This window comes from Saimiri boliviensis, chromosome 12 (genome assembly GCF_048565385.1).
Source record: "Saimiri boliviensis isolate mSaiBol1 chromosome 12, mSaiBol1.pri, whole genome shotgun sequence".
Taxonomy (NCBI): domain Eukaryota; kingdom Metazoa; phylum Chordata; class Mammalia; order Primates; family Cebidae; genus Saimiri; species Saimiri boliviensis.
Genome location: NC_133460.1, coordinates 116,194,375 through 116,219,539, shown reverse-complemented (window position 1 = coordinate 116,219,539; position 25,165 = coordinate 116,194,375). Strand labels below are relative to the sequence as shown.

General features: G+C 64.0%; 1 protein-coding gene across 11 annotated transcripts in view; it reads right to left on the bottom strand.

Annotated features, from left to right (window-relative positions):
- PWWP2B (PWWP domain containing 2B) overlaps positions 1-24,900 on the bottom strand; it is a 30,414-nt gene extending 5,514 nt beyond the window's left edge. The window contains exons 1-4 of one of the 11 annotated variants that reach the window (XM_074383132.1): positions 18,494-24,131; positions 16,013-17,373; positions 12,472-12,589; positions 2,353-2,832 (exon numbers count right to left, since the gene is read on the bottom strand). In XM_074383132.1, the coding sequence (XP_074239233.1) occupies positions 2,712-2,832; positions 12,472-12,589; positions 16,013-17,373; positions 18,494-18,810 (1,917 nt within the window). In that variant the 5' untranslated portion in view covers positions 18,811-24,131 and the 3' untranslated portion in view covers positions 2,353-2,711. Of the gene's footprint in view, positions 1-2,066; positions 2,833-12,471; positions 12,590-15,709; positions 17,374-18,064; positions 24,132-24,351 lie in introns of those variants that run through there. The other 10 variants (XM_039465197.2, XM_074383133.1, XM_074383127.1 and 7 more) reach the window with 10 other exon arrangements.
- Between the last annotated feature and the right edge of the window lie 265 nt (positions 24,901-25,165).

Genomic DNA, 25,165 nt, shown 5'->3' with positions numbered 1-25,165 from the left:
GCTCTGCCGCCTCAGGCCACGCCAGCCCCTGCTGCCACCCCGGCTCTGCCGCCCCAGCCCATGCCAGCCCCTGCAGCCACCCTGGCTCTGCTGCCTCAGGCCACGCCAGCCCCTGCTGCCTAGCTCTGTCTAGAGTGGGTTGGAAGTGTGACCTTCGGAGGTAGGGATTGGGGCTCAGTCTGGGACCAGTGAGTGACAGAAAACAGACCATGGTCCCCCTACCTGCCACAGTCCCCCCATCTTCCACCCCGAGTTCCCCCACCAGTCACCCCGAGTCCCGCCATGCGGCCTGCCCCATATACAACACAATGACAGCTGGCATCGGCAGAGGAGGGCCGGCGGCCCTGGCGGAGACGAGGTACTGGTGACCCTGCGGAGCTCATCAATCCAGCAGTGAGTTCCTGCTCTTGGAGGTGTCATCCCGGGCCCCCAGCACAGCAGCTACTGGGGCCACACACGTAACCCACCCCAAAGCCCCTTTGAAGGTGGAAGGGACAGAGCTCTCTCCATGACAAACCCTGGGTAAACAGCCAGGGGTGGCGCGGCCTGGCTCTGTTCTGAGCGAGGAGGTTTGTCGGGTGGGATCCTTGGGAGGCCAGACCCAGAGCAAGGTAGACCCAAGCAGCGGAGGCCCAGCCCCAGCTCCCCCCGCCCCACACCCCACTTTGCACTCAGGACCTTGTACTGACTCGGCTGACTCGCAGGGTGCCCCCTCCTATAGAGGTACAAAACCCTGCTCCCTTCCCAGCTCAGCCTTCCTGGGGAGTCCACAGGTGGAAAGGTGGGGATTCAGGACCTGGTCCTGTCCGGCCTGACCGCTGGGTACTGGCAGCCGGGGAGCCCACCTCCCTGGGTCTCTGCTCCTCGCTGGATGAAAGCCCCACCCCTGGCTCGCAGGGACTCAGGGTTGAAGGGCAAGGGCTGGGGCTGGGCCTGGGGAGGAGCTGCAGGCGACAGTGTCGGTCCCGGCCTCGGGCTGGGAGGCAGGTCCAGCGGCTCTCACCTGCAGGGCTGGGCTCTACCCACTGGCTCGGCAGCTGGGGGTGAACGTGCCCGGGTGCACACATCTTTTGTCCCAGGGGTGAGGCCTGCTCCTTCCCTGGGACGCACGCATTTCTTGCAGCAGTGCCAAGCGTCACGAAGGTGCTGCCACGTCGCTGCCTCAGCATTTCCCCAAATCCGGGCACCACCCCAGCGGCAGGTCAGGCAGGGGCAGCCCCTGGGCACTGGAGCTCAGAGGACATCCCCGAGGGTCAGGGCCCTGACTCTGCGGCCCCCACGTGGGCACGGTGGGGTGGGGAGGAGGCAGAGCTGCTCTTATTCCTCCCACGTCCCAGCTCTGCTCTCCTCGAGCCCCTCCCTGGATTTTCAAAGGCTTCCCAGGCCCCTTGGACCTGGAGGGCCTCCGGAGATAGCCCAGCCCCTCCAGGAGAAAGTGATTCTGGATGGTTTTGGTGGAGAAAAGGCTCTGCTGCTACAAACAGGTTTGAACGTCATGCTCCTCCCGCAAGTCAGGTCCAGGACCACAGGAAACCACGAGGGTTGTCCCCGACGTGGCCTGGAGAGGCCCTCCAGACGGTACTGCCTCCCACCCCACACAATCTTTGTTGAGGACAGTGATGCCTTTAGAGCACAGAATGTTCTAGCAAAACCAGAAACAAGCAAAGCCACCATCATCATCTCTGGGATGTCCCTTGGCTCTGAATGAGCGAATCAAGAAACAGGAGATGAGAAGTTTCACTCGAATAAACAAGGAACACAGCTCCCCGCCCGGAAATCCCAGCGTCGACTGGAAAGCCAGTCGGGTGGCCTGGGATGGGGACTCAGTCCACAGCCCTCCTGGGGCTCGGGGCAGCGGCCAGCATCCCTCCCGGAGGCAGCCGGCGGGGGCGTCACCCCAACCCATGCCACCACGGGCCCCGCACAGCACGCCCAGGGGACGCGGGCCCCTTCAGCCCGACTCCAACACTCGTGTGAGTGTGGACTGCAGCCGCCAGAGTCACAACTTCAGCAACTGCGACAGCTTTTTTATTTTTCTTTTTACATTTAAACAAAGAAAGAGCAGATTTCTTTTCTTTCTTTATTCTTTTTGGTCTTTAAAGTGACAAAAAGGAGGAAAAGGCGCGCGCTCTTACAGAACAGAGCAGCTTCTTCTCCGCTTACTGTTGAAGCCTGCTTTCCCGGGGTGGCCCTTCGCCTCCTCCACACAGTACTGGTCACTTGTAGCAGCATCTGGGGGACAGGTGGCCTTGCAGGCCGGGTGCCGGGTGCCCAGTGGGCCCCACCATCTGGGATGAACTGGGAGCGGGAGACGGCGGGTGGTGCACAGAGACGCCGCACCCAAGGGCTGAGGAAGAACCCCACACGTGCAATTGGGATTTTCTGAAGCCTGAAGGAGACCAAGCTGAGCCTGTGAGACGCCTGTGTCCGGGACACGGAGGGGGCACAGCCGCCCACACCAGCAGCTGGGTGAGGCTGGGGTGCCAGGCCTGGCTCCCCCATGGGTCCTCAGTGCGCAAGGCAGCAGGCAAGGCTGCAGCAGCAGGCCCACTCCCACCAGGCAGCCACAGCAGCCAGCAAGTCACGAGTTCGGGCTGCCTCTTGAGCCAGGGCAGCCGCAGGCTGAGTGGCAGGCAGAAACAGACTCAGCGGGAAGGGCCACTGGGCGCAGGGCCGTCCCCTCCCTGGACACACTGCCGGTCCCGGGGGCCTCACGTCAGGCCGACCACCATGCCCAGCGGGCTCTGCACGCAGCTGGCCAGAAGGCTGGAGGAGTCCCTGGAGGGAGGCCGGAAGCTCCAGGACAGCACGTGCGCCCTCATCGTCGCTGACCTTGGGAGAAGCAGAAAGAGGCAGAGGCTAACGCAGGGTTGAGTTCAGGGGACCAGCCCCTTGGGGTCTGAGCACCAGGCCAGGGTGCCCCTAGAGGGTCCGAGGCTCACCCGGGACCCCCGGCACCCCCCGGCGCCCGCCGGCCCTCAGTGTCCCTCCTCCCTCAGTGCCCGCAGCCCGGCTGTGCTGGGGGAGAGGGCAGGGCCTTCCCTGCTCGGCAACTCGGACCACAGGACTCGCCCTGAAGTCCCGAGGCCCATGGGCCCAAAACGCAGGGCTGCAGAGAAGCCAGCGGATCTGGCGCCTTGTGGCCTCTGCTGGGGGCTGACGGCCATGCCTGTGCTGAGCTCATGGTGCAGAGAGACCCCCATGCACAACCGTCCAGGGGCCTCATGTGCACTGATGGCCCCGTGGAGACCCAAGCTTGGGGAGGAGCCCCAGGCGCCCTCCACCAGGACACATCCTCACACACAGGGGGTGGTTCCAGGGTGGGAGGGACAGTGAGGCCCTGAGAGGAAAACCCTTTCCCAGTCTGTGCGGGGCCCCAGGCGTCAGCCTTGCTTCCAGCACTCCCCACCTGAGCCCACACAGGCCCCGATGGCCACCCCTGGCAGAGAGAGCTGGCCCGACAGATGGTCCCCTCAGCCCGGAGATCCAGGGCCAACCCTGGGCCCTGAAAAAAGCAGCCCCTCAATTCAACAAACGGAGGGACAGGCACTGTCAGCCTGAGTTCACCAGCCAGCGGGCAGAAAGGGTGGGGACGGGAAAGGGAGCGGAGCCTGCAGAAGCCCAGGGCACGGGGATGATGCCAGCCCCGACACTCCTCTTGCCAGGAGGGGGGTGCCCCATGGGCCCTGCCTGACCACAACCGGGCAGAAGGGGCCTGCCCCATCCCAGCCCTGCTGAGAGGTCCCTGGGGGAACCCACCCCAACCCGGCCCCACTGAGAGATTGCTACCACTTCCAGTGCTGCACTCATGGAAGCCCGAGCTGCCACGGGAGATGCTGCAACCACCCTGAGACCACCATGCTGTGAGGAAGCCCAGCGGCACGCGGGGAGGCCTGGAGGGCACCTGCAGGTGTGTGCTTGTGAGCGTGAGGGTGGATGTGCGAGGGGGAGTGACAGGGCTTCTTTCTTGTCACAATGGGCATTCCTGAGTGACAACATGGTGAACACTTCGAAGACAAGCACCAAGCCAGGATCAGCGCTGCAAAGAAAGGGCTGGTACCACCTGTCATTCTCAACACGGACGGGCCGCAATCAGTCATGTAAACACCAAGTCTCGAGTTAGCCAAACACAGTGTGTGTGTGTGTGTGCGTGTGTGCGTGTGTGTGTGTGCGCGCGTCTGTGAACAGTGGAGATCTCAGCCTCATCTTTATAGAAAAAAGCCGTCACCAATGTCTAAATCGAAAACTCAAGAATCAAGGAGCAGCAGAAATGCAAGGTCTAGAAACATGAAGGTGGATTCTTGTCATCACATCCTACATGTGACCACAGCACTTTTAAAAGCTGAACGTTAGGCCGGCGCGGTGGCTCACGCCTGTATCCAAGCACTTTGGAGGCCAAGGCGGGCGGATCACCTGAGGTCGGGAGTTCAAGACCAGCCTGACCAACATGGTGAAACCCCGTCTTTAAAAAATAAAATAAAATAAAAGTTGAACGTCCCAGTAAGATGGATGCACACAGACGTCACAGTGAGATGGACGCACACAGATTAAAGAGAAGCTGCGTTTTGAACCATCTCCCTTCTTATCCGAGGGGCTGCAGGAAGCTGAGGGTCTCCATAGAGAATCCGGCACAGCCCTGAGCAGTGGTGGCCCAGGCTCTGCCCACACTGGCCCCCAGGCAGCCCCTCCGCTCAGGTGTGGGGACACCCAGGACCCACCGTGTGCCTTCCCCCAGGGAGCAGGCGCAGCGCCTCCCCAGGCCTTCCAGCACAAGGCCACACCCGGCCCAAAGAAGACCGTGGGCAGGAGGGGTGAGAAGACCCCAGAACGTGTCTTCCCAGCTGCCCTCAGCCGAGCTCAGTGCAGTGATGCCAGCGCCCCAGAGCTGTAGTGCTTTGGGGCACGTGGTGGCACCAGGCAGTGGGGAGGGAAGGGGTGCGTGTCTGCCCTCTGTCTGAATGGGTCACGATCCTGAAGGTCAGAAGGGGCCGCCAGCGGTGATCACAGCACAGACACACAAACAGGCTCAGCCCCTCAGTGCCCCAGGCTTGGGGAGGTGACCTGACCCCATACAGAAGCCTGACTTTGGGGTACACAGGAGGACCCCCATTTCCTGACCTTTGTCATCCCAGTTGCCCTCGGGGGCTCCATCACAGACTCCTCACCCAGAGCAGCCCTCATCCCAGGAAGCGCCCCCAGCGTCCGGGGAAGCCGGCCGGAAGCTCTGGAGTGTCAGACAACACGAGTTCTCAGCTGTCTCCAGAAGGGCCCACAACACGCTGCAGCATGTGGAGGGCACTGGACCCTTGCCACACACACACACCAGAAAGACCTCGCTGGGCCCCGGCTTAGGAGGCCCTCCCACCCCAGGAGAGCTGTCCACCCAGTCCCGGGCACAGGGGAGCGGGGTGCGTGAGAGGCCCTGCCAATGAGTGCTGCAGCCGCCCCTCACAGGGCACGGCCTCCGGGCTTCTTGGGAAGGAACCAGCAACACTCGTGAGTGCCTGCAGTCGTGGGGGTGCCCGGTGCCCACCTCTCATGCTCAGGGGCTCTGTGGCTCGGCAAAACATGCCACTCCAGGAAAGGAAAGGTCATGTGTGTATTTGCTGGTGGCCTGCTTTCCTGGGACACCCGCCGAGTAACACCCCCAGGTGGCAGCCCTTGGGGACCCGGTTGTTGAAGACATGGGGCTGTTCTTCCTCTGCAGATGCTCCCAGGACAGGGGTGGACACGTGGCCCCACAGCAGCACTGCCTGGACGGCTGCCGAGACCCTCCCATGCCCCGGCTGCAGCAGGGGTGGTGGGGGTGCTTGGGTGGGAGACACAGGGGTCTGCCTGAAAGTGGGGCCACCTGCCCTTGAAAGCCCGGTGAGCAGAGGGAAGCCCCAGACCTGGCCCCACAGAGAGGCTGAGGATGGCATGAGGGCAGCAGTGCCCACAGCCCGGGTGGTCAGGACAGGGAGCCTCAGGGAATGAATGCCAGGCGGGTGCGGCCACATGTCTGGGCCCCGCGCGCCTGTGATGTGGCACCACGGGGAGCTCCTTCTCTCAAAAGGTCGAGGAGCAGGGCCTGGGCCTGAGGCGGGGACCCCACAAGGCCCGGCGCCCTGCTGGCTGGGTGCAGTGCCCCGAGGTGGCCGGGTCTCCTCCACCAAGGACCGTCATCAAACAGTACCTCCCCTGGCCCTGGCCCAGCCGCCTGGCCCCAGCCCTGATCACACTCCCTGCAGAGAGGTCAGGCTGCGTCCATAGCTGGCCAGGCAAGGGCAGAGCTGGAGCAGATGCTGCACCCACACAGCGTGGGGCAGAGGTTCCTGCCTGACCGGGCAGCCACTGCATTCCTCGCCTGATGGAGACACCGCCTGAGGGCCCCAGAGACGTCCGCAGGGTGGGCTCGGCCGGAGTCCAGGAGCCTGGGAGGTGTGGGGTCCAGCACCCTGGGGGTGAGAGCTGCAGTTTTCTCGCCGAGACAGTAAGAGGAGGCACATGGAGTCCTGCCTGGGCTGCGGGCACCCCGCCTGGCCGAGAGCGTTCTTGACCAACAGCGCCCAGTACCCAGCTCACCTGATCTCTGCGGTGCTGGGGGGCTCCTGGGGACACAGTGGCCAGCAGGACCCTCCTGTGCCCAGGCTTGGCTGTCACCAACAGCCACGGCACCCACAGCTCAGCCTTGGTGCCTCCACAGCAGTTGGGGACCAGGGGCGTCCCACACACAATTTTCACTTTGACAAGCACCCAAGTGCTGTTCCTCACTGCCCCCAGACCGGGCCCTAGCCTGGGGGTGCCAGACCCAACGCAAGGCCAGTCAGCAGCTGCACTGTGAGGGCAGACCTGACCCCCCATGCTAGTGTCGCAGAGGCTGGAACAGAGGCCCAGAGACCAGGGGCTCAGAACACAGGTGTCTGCTCTCCAGCTCCAGTGGCTGGAGGTCTGAGAGCAAGGTGCAGGCAGGGCTGCGCCCTCAGGAAGCCGAGGGAGGGCCCTTCCCCCCTTCCAGTAGCTCCTGGTTTGGCTTTCCCGGGCTCATGAAGGCGTCCCTGCGAGCACCGCCTCTGTCTCCACAAGGCTGTCTCTGTGCATCTCTGAGTGTGCCCAAATCTCCCTCTTATCATGAGGGCACCAATCATTAGATTTAGGACTCACCCTCATCCAGTACGGCCTCATCATAACTGGATTCCAACTGCAGAAATCCCCCTTCCAAGTAAGTCCGGTTCACAGGGACTAGGGCGGACCTGAATACGTCTTTTGGGGGACATGATTCAACCTACCATTCCACCCCAAGATGGCACAACGGGGGTCGGAGGGCAGTCCCGCCCCAGGGCCCAGGACGGCACCGTGCACTCTGGCACCGGCAGCAGGGGTGTCTGTTTAAGTTGTGTGCGCAGGAGTGGTGTGTGTGCAGGCGGGCAGATACCGCAGTGCATGTGCATACATGGGAGACCTCAGGCGTGAATAAGCAGGTGCAGATATGGGTCTGAGTACGGGGTATGGGGACAAGTTCACGTGTGTGCATGTGTGTGTGCGTGTGCACCTGTGGGGAGCCTAAGCAACAGCCAGCGAAAGGCCAGGATCCCACAGAAGTGCAGGACTTTGAGGCTTCGGAGTCTGAGAGACGAGTGAAAATCGGAGAGCTCACCACTGAGACACCACGTGCCGGTGAGGGGTGGCAGAAAAGGGCCCTGCCTCTGGAAGACAGCCTGTGGTGCACGCAGCATTCGCGGGGTCCGTCAAGTGCACGGGCCCCACAGTCCCGCAGCGTCCACGAGGCTCTCAGAGGCCCGGCTGACGCGGCCCCAGCCCAACACCACCGACAGCTGCCAGGGCACTGACAGTGACTCCTGAGCAGAGCCGTGCATCAGCGCCTCAAAACCACGAGGCTTCACTGTCTCAGTCCCAGAATAACGTCCTCCGACCCTGCAGATTCCGTATGGGAAGCGGAACAGTCCCCTGTGCGAAACGTTGGCCGGATTAGAGCTGGTCGCGCAAATCCATTCCGACAAAGACCGTTTTCCATTTCTCAGAGGAAAAGGCAGCTGTGAGAATGTCGCCTGAGCCACCCGCTGCACGGATGACAGGGAGGTGGGAGGCACCCCCGGAATCGCAGCGGCTCCACCTAAGTGTCCGCCGGCCCCCGGGGTCCCTTCCAAACTGCTGGCAAGTCAACAGGGACTGCGTGGGGGACGGGTCAGGAGGAGGCTGTTTGCTGTGGCACCGTGGGGTCCTCGCCGCGCCTGGAACCCCTCTGTCCACCCCTTCTAACGCAGCAGCACTTTATGATTTGAAAGAGGCTCAAATCAAAGGCAACCACGCCTCCCTGCCAAGAAACACACAGCTCCAGGAGATCGTTGAGGCTGCCCGGCCCCTCTCCATCAACAGCGGCGTGACCTTTGGAAATGTCGGCAAACATCCATCAGCCACCGTCCTCGTTAGAAAAACGCAGAACCGGCGTGGAGGGAAAGAGCCTGGACGGGCCCTTCGTCCCGACAGCAGCGGCAGCCTTCACAGGGGTCTCCCTCCCCCAGCGGCAGAGGCACCGGCTCAAAGGCCGAGAAGCCCCGGCCTCTGCCCACGTCTGTCCTACCTTCCCGGCGTGGCCCTCGCTCCCAGAGCTGAGCTCAGCTGCTCGTCCTCGCTGAGGCCTCCAGGACACCAGGTGGTCTCAGGAACCTGGAGGCCTTGGGACCCCGCCTGCCTGGGAGCCCTCTGAACCCCCACCTGGATGTGGGGGCGGAGTCTCTCGCTCACCCACCTCTCTCCCACCCCACAGTCTCTGAGGCCCAAAGGACACCTCACAGCCTGGGCCAAGCCTCCTCCAGGAGAGAAAGCTGGTGGCTCACACCCTCCCCACAGCCTGGAGAAAAGACTGGGACAGCCAGAGTCCCCCGAGGGAACCGGCCAGGGGCGCTGCTCACGTGGGAAATGAGCCATGGGAAGTCCGGGGAGACCAGGACGGGAGTGGACCTGGGGTCGCGGAGGTGCCCACAGAAACCTATTGCAGTGGGTTTTTAAAAATGAGGCATCTCTAAAAATGGAGAGTGAATAAAACAAAGATGGCCGCGTGTGTTTTGAGGTCGTGACTTTGCCGGAGAGACAGGAATGTGACACACACCCCAAAGGGCCAGACCCTGGGACAAAAAGGCAGGCAGAGCAATCTCAGACATGCCCTCAAACCATCCGCCGGCTCGCCTGCAGGTGCCCTCCCTGGCCGACGGAGGTAGGGTGCCGCTCTCCGAAACGCTCATGCTGTATCACAACACAACAGTATTATATATACGTATATTATTTTACGTAATGTGGCATTATACTGCTATGTTAAATATTTTATGTACCTATGTTAGATTTGATATATTACGCATATATTAACCTTCACATTGATAGAACTGACCATGTTAACATTAAGAGTCAAGATTTCTGGCATCAGACACAAAAGCGAATCCTATCTGTGCCACTTAGAAAAAAGCTTAGAAACAGCAGCGGCCCAGGGGCAGGCAGCAGGAGGCAGGGCTCCCCGGGACGTGGCTGCTCCGGGCCTGAGGCAGAAAACGCACAGGCGGAGCCCGGATGACGGGGCGTGGCAGGGGCAACGCTGCCAGCAGGCTGCCGTGGTCACCACAGGTCACGGGCGCTGGCCTCCGTCGGCCGACTCAAGATGGCACCGTCTGAGCACTGAAAGAGTAGCACTTGGGTGGACTGAACCTATGTTAGCAAACGTGTGCGCTTTTATGAGACACGCACGCTCAGGAGGGACCCCTCAGGCACGCTGGAAGGGGCTCTAGAACCAGCCCGGCACCTGCCCCGGCCTCCGTAAGGACCCCTCTGCAAGTGGGGCGTGACCAGCAGCCTTGCTACAGTGCCACTGAAAGTCGGTAAGGAAAGAGCCTCTTTTTGTAAGAATCCAGTAAGTGAATGAAGACCATGGCCAGGGCCTCGTGAGTCCTCATGAAAGAGTGAATCAAAGTGACCACCAACGGTGGACAGAGCCCCTCCAGGGTGAGCCTGACAGGGAATGGATTAGAAGGGATTAGGCTGACAATCCCAAGCCCCAAACCAACCCCGGGGCCTCCAGGAGAGCAGCCTCCACCGCCCCGAGGGCTCTTGCTGAGCCTCCACTCCTGATCCTCTGACCAGGGGTGCGTACCCTGTCCAGGGTGTGAAAGCCTGGTGGGGTCAGGGGCAAGGATTTGGAGCTGGAAGTGAGACCCAGGAAGCAATCAAGACACCTGGCAGCAGGTTCGAGTGGCATTAGGGCACCTTGCCAGAGGTGGGTGCAGCGCTTGGCTCTGAAGGCAGGAATGGGCAGGGGCTTCCAGCAGCATCCCCCCACACTGAGAAAGCCCCCCATGTCCCAGGCACCTGATCCCAAGGAGCAACTCCAAACACCCGGCACCTGCCCGCCTGCCCCCCAGCATGGCCTGGATGCCCAAACCACTGTCCGGGAGGAGGTGGCAGGCACTCGCTGCCAGGAGCCAGGAGAGGGGGCGGAGGCTGAGCCCCCGCAGCAGGCTCGGAATTACAAGCCTCCGTTTCCTTCTGGAACAAAATAATTACAACCTTCACTCGGGACCTGAATTTCCTGAAAGCAACGCAGGGAACTCAGCTGAGAAACCCATCCTCAGAAGCAGAGAGTGTTTTAATTTAGAGTTGGAAGAAGAGAAAAGCCAGTTTTGGGCAGGAAGCTCAAGGATGCTGTTCTGAAAGGGAAACGTAAATCAGAAAAGCCGAGGCCGCTTCCGTCCGGGAGACTCCAGCAAGCACCACACTCGTCCACGTCCCGGCGGCGGCTCTGCCGACTCAGCACTCCGGGTGCCAGGCAGCGTCCTGATTATTGTCCTTATTTCCCAGCAGAAGTCAACACGATGAAGCTTCGGGTCGGAAGTGGCCTGCGCGCCTCGGACCCTTCCGGAGCGACGGGCCCCTCCCTCGCCCCACCGACCTGGGGCTGAGGCCCATCCCGCCACCACTGCCTGGGGCCTTCCCTTGTCGGGTGTGAGGCTGGGGTGGACCCTGGGCTGTGCCCAAGCTGCCCACACAGCACTGGGGACACGGAGTCGACCTGGGAACGCCACCGCCGGCGGCGTCATGTTTGCGCTTAAACGAGGGCTTCGAGGTGAGCAGCCCCGCCCGCGTTATCTACCGGTCCCCAGATGCCACCCAGGCACTTCCAAGAGGCAGAGGCCTTGTGCAGAGCGTGGGGTGATATGGCCATGAGAAGGGGGTGCCTGGACCCCCAGGAGGTGCAGAGGCAAGATCCTCGCCGGAGCTGAAGGCGCACAGCCCTGCAGGCCTTGATGCAAGCTCCCGACCCCCAGAGGCGTGGGAATAAGCGTCCGTGGTCTCAGGGACCCAGCGTGTGGAAGTTACAGCAGCTACAGGAAACACGAAAGACAGGGGCGACCCCAGGGGCACTGACCGTTCAGTGGCACAGGAACCCTGTGCTCCCGGCTGCTGACGGAGGCCGTGCAGGGTATGGCCCCGAAAGTCCCCCACCAGAGCAGGAGGGGAAAGGGCTGGGCCTCCGGGGCCACAGGACGCTGGACCCCTCCAGCCTGCACTGTCCCGGAGCCTGTGAAATCTCGCCCTTGCCCAAGAGGCCGGGACACCAGGAGATCACTGAGTCCCCACTTGACGGAGGTGTCAGCCTCCAGTCCCCGTGTCAGCGGAGCACAGAGCCCCGGCCACACCAGGCCAGCACACAAGGTGCCTGTGCAGGACCAGAAGCCCCCGTCGGCCTCAGAGCTCCCAGGACCGGGGGCCCCCCATTGTCCCTCACAGCTCCCAGGACACCAGGCAGCCCCCACCTCTATGGGCATGACGCCCCCACTGCTGTGGTGCAGGGAGGGCAAGGCTCTGAACCCCTCAAGTCCTCCCCACGGGGCTGGCTGGTGCCACCCACTCCCTGCCACCCTCCTTCCTGCTCCCACGCAGCGCACGTGTCTGGTCCCCTGTCACCTCCACCTGCCTCTGCTGCTCTGAAGCCTGTGCCTCGAGTGTCCATTCTGTGAAGCCCCCTTCCTGCTCTCTGTCCCATGGCATTGGCCGGGCCCAGGTTCCCCCAGACTACAGGTCCCTGTCCCCAGCCCCTTGCCTGAGCCGCCTCTGACCTTTCACCTGAGATGCCTCCAGCCAGGCCTCAGGCACCTCCCAAGAACTGAAGCTACCCTGAGGATGGAGCCACGCCTGGACACCCGCCCAGCCCCCCACCATCCCCATCGCTCTCCCTGTACCCACAGCTGGGAGTCATTCATTTCTTTTATTTTTAAAGCCATCAGATGTTTTTTAAAGTTTCATTGACAATAACAAGACCACGTCACTCCTCTGTCTGTAACTCTCCAGCAGCACCATGTCCGTGCCTTGCCCCCCAGGCCCTTAGTCCGCCTCTGCCCACCTCCCCAGCCGCTGGAACATGCCCTGCCCTCCTCCTGCCTAGAATGCTCACCCCACCCTCACCCCATCATCTCCTGATTAGCTCACCATTCAGATCCTGGCTCCCGCCACCTCCGCCAGGAAGCCTTCCCAGATCCCAGTCCAGGCCAGGTTTCTCGCTGGACGCTCTGCTTCAAGGCCCTCTTCCCTTCCTTCTCAGCAGTTCCTGTGTGTGATTATGCACTAATTTGGGAACTGGTGATTCACAGCCCTCCCTATTCGGCCCCCCCTTCTAGCCTGGGTCCAGTGGAGTGCTTGGCCCTCAGCAGAGGGGTGGGTGGGTAGTGAGAAAGAGACCAGGAAAGCAGAGAGAGACCCTTGAGCCTGGATGGGGGCAGGACCCCAGCCTGAGGCCCCGGGGCTCACACAGGAGAGCTGCTTTCGCCTCTCAGGCTCAGTGGCCCCGGGGTGGGGGTGTGGGCAGGCATTGCCTTCTCCAGGTCCGCATTCCCTGCTGCAGGACAAGCCTGGCCAGACAGCTCCTGCTGGGTCCCTGGGCAGAGGCTGCTCCCAGGCACAGCAGCCCTGGAGCCCGGTCCCCATCGCCTGCCCCCACCCCGGACCTGGGGGTCCCTGTGGGTGCAGAATTCCCAGGGAACAGCCTCTCCTGCCAGCCTGAGGGCACAGTGGCCACAGGCCACTCTCAGGCCCCTGGAGCCGGCCATGACCACCCAGGGCACACATGCCGCTCACTCAGAGGCGGGACCTGCTGCTACCCCGAGAGGGCTGAACAAACAGGCTCAGAGGTGTTGGCTTGCTGAGGCCGAAACAGCAGGTGACCAGCCGGGACAAGGCCCAACAGCCTCTATTCCCGCACGGGAGCCCGGCCCAGCCTCGGCACGCCTGGGTCAGGACCTCACACGGAGGGGTGCTCAAGTGTGCCACACAGCAGGGCGCGTCCTGGGGCGGCCCCTGATCAGGCTGATGTGCTCAGCCCTTGTGCCAGCCAGGCCACCTCTTAGCACCACCGGCCACGGCCCAGTGCCTAGCACCCTGTGGTTTGTGGGGTGTCCACCTTTCCCTCAGCTGAGCCTCCAGCACCCCCAACAAGCGACAGTGAGGAGTCTCTCAGGGGGAGACGCTGAGCTCATCATCCTGCAACAGGGCAGACCTGGCTGTGCCTGCAGCGACCACCCCCTGACAGGTGCTGGGTGGCACAGACACCCACAAACCTCAGGAAGCTGCTGGGGCAGGTCAGGGTGGCCAGTGGGCGGGGACCAGGAGGACGACCTTCCCCGGCAGGCCTCCCTGCTTGAGCTCCAGCCCCCATGCCTGCCTCCTCCTCCTGCTCCTCCCTCGGGCATGGCCACCCCCGCCCCACGCCTCTTTCAGCCTCTGCTCAGAGAAGTGCACCTTCAGGATGGTGCTGGCGGGTCCCCCCTCCCAGGGAAGGCAGGTCTCCTGCATTACCCCTACAAAGAGCAGGCCAGAGTGCACTGCTGACGCTTCAAAGCAAACATGTGCCCCGGAGACCACCAACGCCACACAGGGCGGGATATGCCACGCCCCTCAAGATGCCAGCTCTGATCACACTGAGCAACTGGTCTTTAACCCTTAGGAAACAAAACCAGAAAGCCAACCAAGCACATGCCACTCTGCGCTTCGGCGCTGAAAGGATCTGGCACCCTCACTCCCAGAGCAGGGGGCTGGTCCTGGCACAGGCCCAGGGAGCAGCAGCCCTGGGGCAGGCACTGCCCCCCGCAGAGGCGGGCAAACCCGTCTGGTGAGATTTTTCTCCACTTCCGGATAAACACAGCCGGCCCTGAGCCTGCAAGGCTGTGTCCTCCGCCACGGGCTCCCAGCCAGCCAAGGCCTCTGGCCTCACTTGCAGACCTGGGTGGGGCACACAGCCCGGTAAATGCCTGAGTCCAGAACTCGGGGAGGGCCCCCCAGGACAGCAGACGCGAGTCCTCTGACCTTCCTCCGACCCCTCAGAGGACAGTGCCCCAGCTTGAGACACTCCCCCAGACTCAAGCCAAGAGGTGGCCCCCGCCCGCACTCCCGAGCACAGCGCCTGCCCCACCCCTGCCCAAAGGCTCCAGAACTGACCAGAAAAGGGCCTGGTTCCTGGGGCAGGGGGAGCAGCCACGTTTGTGCCTGAACAGCCGGGCAGCCTGGGGACCCTGGCTTGATGACAGTGGCCTCTCATCGCTGCATTCACCCCGGAACCCCAATACGCAGGGCACAGCAGTGGAGGGCACTCAGCCACCCCCACCAAAGGCTAAGGCCAGAGGATTGTCACCTGGGAAACGGCAGGGCCTCTGGGCAGGCGGCCAGGGCAGACAAGGTCACCAGCCGTCACCCAGGCCTAGGCAGAGGCCCTGCCCCTGCGCTCTGCATATAGCCCCCAGCCCTGGAATCTCTGCATCCAGGGGGCCATTAGGCCACCCTAAGAAGAGGTGCACAGAGAGCCATCAGCTGCCCCCGCCTGGAGGGGACTCCCCACAGCTAGCCCAGAACCCCCTGGGGAGGCAGGAGGGGCATCTGGAGGTGCTGGTAGAGCGGCTTTCAGATGCCAGCCAGCCCTCGAGGGGCTCAGGGCAGAACCCCGCCCCTCGGCAGGCCCCGGATGCCCCACATAGTGACCACAGGGTCATAGGCGGTGCCCGTGGCCCCACGACGTGACACCTCTACACCTCCACACAGCATAGAAAATCCACACAAGGCCTGACTGGAGATTCTACCAAGCGCTCTTGGGAGAGGCCAAGAGGGAGACATTGTCCCCAGGAACAGGCCCCCACACATGTCCCAGGCCCCGGGCGCCTGGCCATGCACAGCCGCTGACAATGGAGTCCACATTGGCCCAGAAGGAAGATTCGGGGGGCTGAGGGACCAGGGCTAGGCCAGTCTGGGAGCCGAGGCAGGGGCTTCATCTGAGGGTAGGAAACTGGCCTAGCCCTCCCTCATTTCATGTCCTGGATGGCTGATCCGTGAACAGGAGGGAGAGGGGCCTCTGTGATCCTGGGAAGAGCAGTGAGGGTTTGCCCCCCGAGTCATGCAAGACAGGCCTGGGCTCTCCCTCCCCAGGATCAGTGAAACCACATCCCCCACACATGAGAACCTCCCCTCTGGCACACCTTTGAAAAACGGCTGCAAAACACAAACTCGATTTGTGCTTTGAACAAGCAGAGGTGGTGACTGGCCTCCTTGTAATGCGCCTCGCGTGAATCAGGAGTGTGGGTGACATTACCAGCGAGGGCAACAATTTCCAGGAGGCGGGGGCCCCCGGCGGCTCCCTGGGCCTCAGCGCCTGGACACATGTGTGAGTCTGGGCTGGCACACTCACCTGGTCAGGGAACCAGTTACGTTTCAAACTGGGTTAAGAGCTCCCTGATTTCCGGGGCCACGTGTCTCGCCGCATTGGCAGCCTCGGTTATAGCTTTCCGATACATCCCTTTCTTCTTACGGTTAAATCTCAGTTTGAAAAATTCAGAGAAAGGGGAGAGTTTTGAAATAGACAAGAATGACGTAGTCGGAGAACCAAACCACGAGACCTTCGCTTCTCGCCAAGAGGGCTCACCATCCTCCTTCTGGCCAAGGCTGATGCCAAGAACGCGCGCTGGCCACCAAGGAAAACCATGGATCTTACCCCACACGATGTCCCCCACGGCCACCGTCCTGCCGTCCTCTGTGATGCACTCCGACACGCTCTGCGTGTGCAGCCGCACCGTCAGGGGTGGCACCGTTGGGCGAACCTCTCTGGACGAGGAGGGCGCCGACGCGCTGTGGCTGGGCGACAGGTCACCCGCGTCCGCTGGCGTCCCTTCCGAGCCGGATGATCTGGCCTCGTCCAGGCTGTCGCTGCTGCATGCCAACTCGCTGGCACAGTCTACTCTCCCCTCCGGGCAGCTGACAAGAAGAGCCAAGCCACTGCGCCCCTGTGGACCTTGAGGACAGCTCTTGAGGTCGTCGTCCTCACCCGAACTTCCGGAAGACAAGTCTGCCAACCCAGCGGCAGGGCCGTCCGCACAGGGCATGGGCGAGCTGGCCCGTGGGCACCCATTCAGCTCCTCCACCAGCTCGGCACGGTACACGGGTTCGTGCTCCCTGTCCCCCAGGCGGCGGGGCTTCAGGCGGATCTTGGGGGGCGGCAGGTCCGTGCTGGGCAGCACAGGCCGCATCAGTTTCAGCTTGGGGATGGAGGACGAGGGTGCGCCAGGCGGCCGTTCCCGGGACTCTCTGTCTGGCCCCTCGGGGTCCTGGCTGCCCTCATCCTCTGGGGCCTGCTGGGGGCAGAAGGGCTCCAGAGAGCCGTGCACACGCGAGGGGATCTTGACCACCTCGCCCTTGCCCTGGGGCGTGCTGTAGGAGATCTTAATGACCGGGCTGCGTGGCACCTGCTCAGCAGGGGCCCTGTCCTCCTCCCGCCTCTCCCTCTTGCTCCTCCTGGCAGTGGCTGCAGCCACGGGGTCACTGTTCTCCGGCTCCTCCAGCTTGCGGAGCTCCCTGTCTGGGCCACTGCCCAGCCTCCTGCGGGCCCTGGGTGCGGCCGGGGGTCCGGGGCTGGCCTCCGGGGGGCTCAGCGTGCTCTTGCACTTCTCACACAGCACCTGGCGCGGCCGCAGGCGGATGGTGCTCAGGATGAGGCGCCCCGGGTCGCGGTTGCGGGACAGACGCCGCCGGGTGCGCTTGATGGTCCTGGGCGGCGGCTGGGGCACCCACTGCTTGTACGTGTTCCGGAGCCACAGCGGGTGAGGGAAGGGGGCGCCTTCGAAGTACGGCGGGTATGGGGGCAGGCTTCCGGCGGGCAGCGGCGGCACGAGGGGCGGGGGTGGCTCAGGGCCGGCTGTCTCAGGGGACTGGACCCCTTGGGGAGGAGGCGGGGAGCCGGGCCCCAGCTGCATCACCTCTGCTTCCCCCTCCTCGGGGGCCCGGCCACGGCTGTTGCTGGTGGGGGCGTCATCGATCTGGGGCAGTGGAGCCGAGGCGGGCAGACCAAAGAGGCCAGACCTGGCAACGGGGAGAGAGAAACCAGAGTGAGAAGGGACGCTGGCACAGCTGCCACCTGCACCCAGCCCTTGGAGCCAAGGCCCTGGAGCCTCGCTCCAGGAAGTCTGGGCAGCGAGCCATGCCCTGAGGCCAGGGCCATATTCAGGACCGCACACCGATGCCCACGCCCCCACGAATGTCCAGTGTTGGACATGTCAGATCAAGGCATGTGCCTTACAAAGCCACGTGGCATGTAGCCTTGAGGCCAGCTGCTTCCCTGGCCTGAGAGAGGCACAGAGGGGCTGAATGTCAGTCCATGGTCCCAGGGGAAATGTGGCCCCAGCAGGAATGCTCTCAGGAAGGCTGACCTGGCCTGGTTAGGGGACTGGCTGTTTTCTGGCCCACAGCGCTGGGCCCCAAAACCCAGGCCCCTTGCTCACAGGCTCATCCGTTCCCTCCTCTCCTCTTCGAGGGGCTGGGGGACTCGGGGAAGACCCCCTGAGGATCAGGCAACCCTTCAGCCCCACATGCAAGTCCCTGAAGAAAGCTGTCCTGCAGGACCAGGGTTCCAGGCGCATGACGTGCATCTGGGGTGGGCCTGCACGTGGCCTGGGGCTGAGCCCTCTGGAGGTTGCCCCGATGCTTCCAGTGAACCCCGAGAGAGTCCTCATCCACATTTGCCCACACAACCTAGAAGGCCCTCCTTGCTCACCTGGCACCCTCAGGCCCTCCCCTGGTGGGCCACAGGATCCATAGGGAAAGGAGCACAAGGGGCAGGGGCAGCCACTCACTGCTGGGGGAGCCACAGTTAAGGCCAAAATGCGGCAGCCAGCACCCTGGGGCTGCCACAGCCAGGACACCCATCCCAGCTAAAGGACTTCTCATCCTGCGACGTGCTGGGCCAGGCAGCCTGTATTTAACGGGCAGGGCCCAGCACTGTGCGTGGCTTTGGGGGATTCATCGTCAGAAGCTGGCAGTGACCACGTCCTAGAGTGCAGGCCACGTCGCTGCACAGACGCCCGGCTGCCCCGTCCTTCTCGAGGCCCAAATGCAGCCGACGGCCCCAAACCCCGTCCTGTCCAGCAAGCTGCTGTCCGTGAGTCAGGAAAACAGTTCTGAGAACACTGATGTTACCACACACCACGGAAGGCACGTCCACAGGGTCCACGTGTTTCGACAGTGAGCACGTGGTGTAACACGTAACGAACGAAATGCAGTTTTCAAGACTGCTTTAGCTAAAACAGAAAGAAAGAAGCTGATGGAGGGAAAGGGACAGAAACGCAAGACGGCGCTGTGACTCGCAGGGAGGGCGCAACGGTGGCCTGGGGCCCTGTCGGGGGTGAACATGGGGTGGGGCTTCTGCTCCGTGGTGGGGTGGCCAGGGCGAGCCCCATGCATCCCATTCTCCTCCAGCCAGGCACCGCTGTGGTGCCTGGAGCCACAGGCCGGCAAGAGCATCCCTGGCGCGCGGGCGTCCCGTGCTCACCGGCCCCCAGGGCCCCGCGGCAGCCGTGGGAAGCAGGTGCTTTGCTGCCTCCATCTCTGATGGGCTGACTTTCGTGGAAACAGACATGGGAAAGGAGAGCCCCAGGCCTGGCACACGGGCCCCAGGCCATAATGCACTGAGGCCGGTCCCAGGCGGCCCCTCACCAGCTGTCGGTGCCAGGACCAAGGAGCACAGACCCCGTGCACCCCGGGCCCAGCGGGCCACACCCGCCCCCTCCAGCATTTGTGAGGAGTTTTACCCACACACAGCACGGCCCCCAGGCTCCTTTACACACTGTCTGTGAGCCGGGCCACAGTGGGGCCACCCGATCCAACGACATTCACTTACGCAAAAGGCTTGCCGGACGGAGCTCAGGGGCGGGAGAACAGCCTTTGCCCAGAGCCGGCTGCCACCCCACTCGGGGTTCTAGGCTGGTGTCTCCAAGTCCCCTGGCCTCACAGCCAGGACTGGCCTCTGCAACCCGAAACAGCAGCTGGCTCATCACCTCCCATGAGCACCTTGTGGGCCTTCAACACAGGATGAGCATTCGGAGAACCACCGTGTGTGCTCACACAAGCACATCCATGTGTACACACTCACGCCAGCGCACGCCACGCTGGGACACACACCTGCTGGTGCGGGCACCCTGAGCTTCCGGGCCAGCACTTACGGCCCCTTGCCGTTGGGGCAACCGGGACCCACTGCACCTCATGAAAGGGCCTCAAATGCGGGGATACTGGCAAAGGGGAAGGCCCCTCCAGGGAGCAGACGTGTCCCTACCAGAGGACACTGACTACAACAGCCAGAGGGAGGGGGCAACCCCGCTAGGGCTGGGGAACATGGCAGCTGACCACACAGGGTTGTGGACTGACTGGGCTGAAGGCACCAGGAACCCAGGGAAAGCCTGCAGAAAACAGCTGCTGCCAGGCCTGCTGGGGCATGGGCTCCCGGGGCCAGCTCTCCCCGCTGTCAGGGGAAGCTGGTTGGCAGGAGAAACCATAGCCTGGATACCAGAGGGGACCCTCCTCCAGGGCCGCAGAAACGGAGCCTGCCCCGCCCCTTGCCCCAGGATCTCCAGGCACAGGCCAGGGGCTAGTCCCTTCCTAGGCAGATCAAATGGGTGGGGGACAGTCTGAGCTTTGCCATCCCCTTTGGGACCCTGTGTCACACCTGCATCAGTGCCCAGGGACCCGACAATCCAGCCCCGCAGAGGCAGCTGGTGACCCTTAGGCAGCTGTACTTCCTTCCTGGAGCTGCTGCCCTGCCCAGGCCGCACCCCAGAGTACTGGTGGGTAAACAGGGTGGGAACAGCTCACTCCCCAGGCTGGCATGGGTGGGGAAACCCAGCCCCAGGGAGCTTGTAAAGCTAACAGCAGGGCCCCCAGGCTGCTGGGACCTGGGTTCCTGCCCTCCTTGAGCAACCCCATGAGAAACAGATCACAGCCTTCCCATGTCACAGGTGGGCCGGTGAGGCTATGTGAGACCAGGGAACGTACCCCCAGGCTGAGCGGTGGGTGCCAGCTGGGTCTGCTGCTTCCAGGCCTGGGGATGGCGCTGGCACAGGAAGAAAGTGGCTTATCCTGGCCCCTGGGACCTGAAGGGTGGTGCCTCTGGAAGTGCACGGGTGCAGCGTGGTTCCCACACACCCACCTCTAGGGATGGCCCCACCAGCCTGGCAGTGCCCCACACCGAGCCTTGGCTGGTGGGAAGACTGGGTGGCCTGGAGCCAGATGAGCCTGCTGGGTCCGGGCTGCCCTTTCAGGGCCCCCAATTGGGCACAACCATGGGGGCATGCCCTACCTGTGGGGAGAAGGATGTGCGAGGGGCCCTGGGAAGGAGGCCTCAAGAGGCATCCATGGGAGCTCAGGGGCAGAATAAATAACCTCTGCTTTGAGAAAGGGCTGGGGAAACTGAGGCAGGGGTGAGAAGCCCAGGAGTCTGTAATTGCAGAAGGGACCAGATCCCAAAGCAAAGTAGCCCGGTGCCAGTCCTAATAGCACGGCGGTGTCCCGGCAAGGACAGGAGGCCCTGGAGACCAGGCCTGAGGTCCTTAGCCAGACACAGTGGCTGTGTCATTACTCAGCCATGGCTGCCCTGGGGCCTCGCCTGGGTGTCAGGCTGAGCCACACCCCCAGAAAGAGGCCCAGGCCTGAGGTCTGCCTGTGGCCGTGCCGGGAGGGGCACTGCCCTGGCCGCCTGCCCAAGCTCCCTGCACTCGCTGGCAGCGCCTCCAGCTGGCTCCCCTGTTCCACAGCCCAGGGCTGAGAGACGGCCTCCTGTCCTCCCTCCCGGGCCCACGTTCCCCCAGACCTTCCTTCCTCACTCTCTGCAAGGAAAAGCCACCCTGTTGTGGCCTAAAGAGGTAAGGAAAACGCAGCTCTGGAGCAGGAACACGGTCCCCGAGCAGCCCGGGTCACCCCGAGGCCGGCACCCAAGGCCTGCCTCGGCTGTGCTGCAGTGTGGGTCTAGAAAGCAGTCTCCCCGCAGCCCTGCAGACACCCACAGCGGGACCAGGCCAGCACCTGGGAAACAGGATGGGTGGGTCAGGCCTGCTGGGGACAGTGGGCCTCCCGGGGCCAGCTCTCTCAGGGGTTAGGGAAAGCAGGCTGGCAGGAGAAGCCACAGCCTAAACACCGGGGGCCCCTCTTCCAGAGCCCCACAACGGGAGCCTGCCGCACCCTGTGGGCACCCGTCCAACCCAGGATCTCCAGGGGAGGGCAGGTGGGGCCACGTGGCCATGGTCGGCCTCCCGTGTCCTGGACTCAAGGGTGTATGAGCCACGGACATGGTCCCTCTCTAAGCCCTGGGGGGCTCCCCCAGTAGCACAAGGCCAGGCCTCCACCTCACGCCCTCCTCACCCACTCGCTCAGTTGCCACCCGCTTGAGACGCTTCTGAGACCGGCCATGCTGGCCAGGCCCCCTGGTGCCCTGGACGGGGATGCACCAGGCCAAGGTCCCTCTCAGTCCCCAAGGGCAGGGGCACATGCCATCACCACCACAGCACCTGCACAGTGGTCCCGGCCCAAGCGCTCACTCTCAGCTGCTGAGTGAATCATCCCAAGAGCAGCCCCTGGCAGTGCAGCCTCCACCTGGACAGGCGCGCCCAGGATGGAACTCTGTGTGCCCTGCTGCCGGGACAGGCCGTGTCCAGGGTTCCTCGCGCAGAGGACTAGCCCACCCTCGGCGCTTCGTCTGTCCTCAGGCCACCCCTCAGTCGGGTCCCCCCACCCGGGGTCCTCAACCAGAAGCGTACCCCCAAATCACCCAGAAAACACAGGTCAGGGTAAGGCTTGGGTCATCAAAACTGTGGAAGGATCCCCACACTGGCCCGCAAGGAAGACCAGCGGAGGCTGCCTGCTCCGGGCTCAACCCACTTCCCGGCACACAGTAGGTGGACAGTGAACTCACCCCGATGCACACACAGCCTGACAATCGAGAGTCTTGCTTCAGATCACATGGCCTTCCGGCACGGGGCCAGGCAATTCCACCGGCCTGCCGGGCCCTGTCCCCTCTGCTCTGTGAACGAGGGAGAGAATGACATCTCCCAAACGGGCCGACAACAGACGCCGGCTGCCGGGCCCATCTCAACCCCGAGTCCGGGCGCCTGTGTGAGCGGGGCGCCGTTCCCGAGGGACTGCCCCTAGCAGGTGCCTGGCTGCCCGCCGCCTGCACTGAACAGAATACACAGAATGCCCGCTGCTCTGGGACCCACAGGTTCCCTGAGGTGGGCGGACACCTGTCACAGGGCTCCCTGCAGCTCTTCTCTGAGTCAGCACCCACACTTGAGGACTGGGCCTCCACTGTCACACTCAGGGGATAAGGGCGGGCACCATGCCCTGAAGAGAAGCTGGCACCTGGAAACAGGAGCTCTGGGACTCAGAATACAAGCACGAAGCAGCGGCAGAGAGAATCAGGCACAGGGAAGGACGGGGAGGGGTGAGGGGCAGCGGTCCTTCTAGGACAAGCCTCAGGGCCGGGGTCAGGAGCCTGCTGTACATTCAGATTCCCCACAAGGACAAAGGGGCCAGCCCACGGCACCAAGGGTGGCTGCTGAGTGGCTGCATCGGCACAGGCCGGGCTCCCCGCTCCGTGGGCAGCTCTGGTTACAGCTGAACACGGCGGGCAGGGTTGACACCCATGCATGCTACAGCTGCCAGTTCCCACGCCGGGGGTCCCATCGGACCTGGTTTTTTCCACAAAAGGGAGGCAGTGGTGCAGATCTGCAAAGCAGGTTAGCCCCGGGCCTCGGGGAAGAGAGCTGCGGCCACGGCAGATACTCTCGGCCTCTGCTGTCCTGAGTCAGCGAGCCGGGAAAGGGGCGAGCCTGGCTGCTGCTGCTCTCCAGGGAGGAAAGGCCAGACACGGTGGTGCAGGTTTGGCAGGGGTGCGGCCTCAGGACCAGGACCAAGCCCAACCCTGCCTGCTGGAGGAAGCCCAGGCCGGCGGTAGAGGGGATGGCAGCTCCCAGGTGGCGATCGGCAGCCCCAAGTGTGGCTCCATCCTGCCCCAGCAATCGCCGCGGTAGCCCACACGGAGCGGGCACAGCCACACGGGAGCCATATGTTAAATCACATGACTTGGGCATAAATGGCTCCTGGCACATCTAATGAAGAGATAACGTCTTCGAAATAATTGTGGCAGGAACATGGTCCTCCCAGCTAATTCATGTCACCGGGTGAAAATCTGGGCTCCACTGAGGGAAAAAGTTGGGCCTTTAAACGAGGAGCCTTTTCCGGCTCCCAGTTTCAAAATAAAGCCGTGCAGGAGAGCAGCAAGGCCACAGCCTGATTAATGCCTAATCATTTATCTGGCGGCGGCAGCTCCCTGTCATGTGACTCCGCGTCCAGGAGGCTCATCTGCTCGGCCTGGGTCCCTGCAGCCCCGCACAGGTGCCTCTCCGGAGGGGCTGCCCGCCCTGCCCGGCGCCCCCACCCAGGAAGCGGGGCTCCCGGGGGATGCACGCGCGGCTCCCACAACTTGCGCGTCTTCATGCCCCCGTGACTCAGGGCTCCGTGGCCTGAAACTGTTCTTCCACCGCACAGCTGCGCGCAACTGCTCTCCCCAGTCCGGACCTCGGCCGCGGAGTCGCTGCCGGCAGCCCCGGGCCCGCGGCCTCGGACGGGGCACCCCCACCTGTGAGCGACTGCGGGGCCGGGCCACGGCGCGCCCGACCCTCCCCCCTTCAACGACAATTCTGCCGACAGCGGAATTCAACAGTGTGTCTGAACAAAGAAAAGTGCGTTAATTACAGCAGACGCGTGGAGTTCCGGGACCCCCGCCCCGCGCCCCCCGCCGTCCGCCCGCGCTCCCGCCCCGGAAAGTCGCGACGACTTTGAGAGCCACTTTCCCCCCCCCGGCGGCGGCCGCGCTCGCGCGCCCCGAAACCGAGCTCGGCAGAAACCGAAAGCGGGCGCCGGGGCCGCACCGCCCTCCCCGTAGCCGGCTCTGGAGTCTCGGGCGGCGGCGGGGTGTCCGGGGAGACCCGGGGCGTCCCGGCCCGCGCCCCCGCTCACTTCTTCGTGCAGTCCAGCAGGATCCCGGCGAAGCTGCGCTCGCCGCAGCTCACGGTGACCACCAGCGCGCCGTTGACGACCTGCTCCACCCGCACGGGCAGCCGGCAGCCGGCGCGCGGCTCCATGCTCCCGCCGCGTCCCAGGCCGCCCCCGCCCCGCTGCCGCCGCCGCCGCCGGGTCAGCCCCGCGCGTGACGCCGCCCCGCGGCCGCCTGACGTCACAAAGCTCCGCTGGGGCGGCCGCCACCGCCGAGCCGGGCCGGGGGCGCGCGGCCGCGGGCTTGGCTCCCGGGGACCCCGCCCGCCGCCGCCGCCGCCGCGTCCCGGGAGAGCTGCGCCCGCACGCAGAGCTGGGCCGGACGCGCGCTGCGGACCCCGCGCTGGGGAGGGGGCTGCGCCCGGGCTCGCGGACACGCCGGCCGGGGGCGGCCCCTGGCATGGGAGGACCCGAGAGCCACGAGCGCGGGGGCGGCGAGGGACCCCGTCCTGGCGGCAGCCCCGGGACCGCGTCCCCAGCTCCCCGGCCTGGGCCGCCCGGCCCCTCCCCCTCCCGCGCCAGCCCCGGGCCCCTCCCCGCGGCCCTGCCCGGCGCACTCCCTCCCTCCCCCCCTCCCTCCCCCGTGGCCCGGGTGCCCCCGCCTGGGGTCGGCCGCCCGCGTGTCCCGGCAGCGCCCCGCGCAGGGCTCTGGTGGCCCCGGGCTCTGCGGAGAGGAAGTCCCGGGCGGCGCGCGCAGGAAGCCGGCGGGGCCGGGCGAGGAGACGCGGGGCGCCCGGGGCAGCGGCCTAGTGTCGCCCTCGCCGCGTGGGGTCGGGAC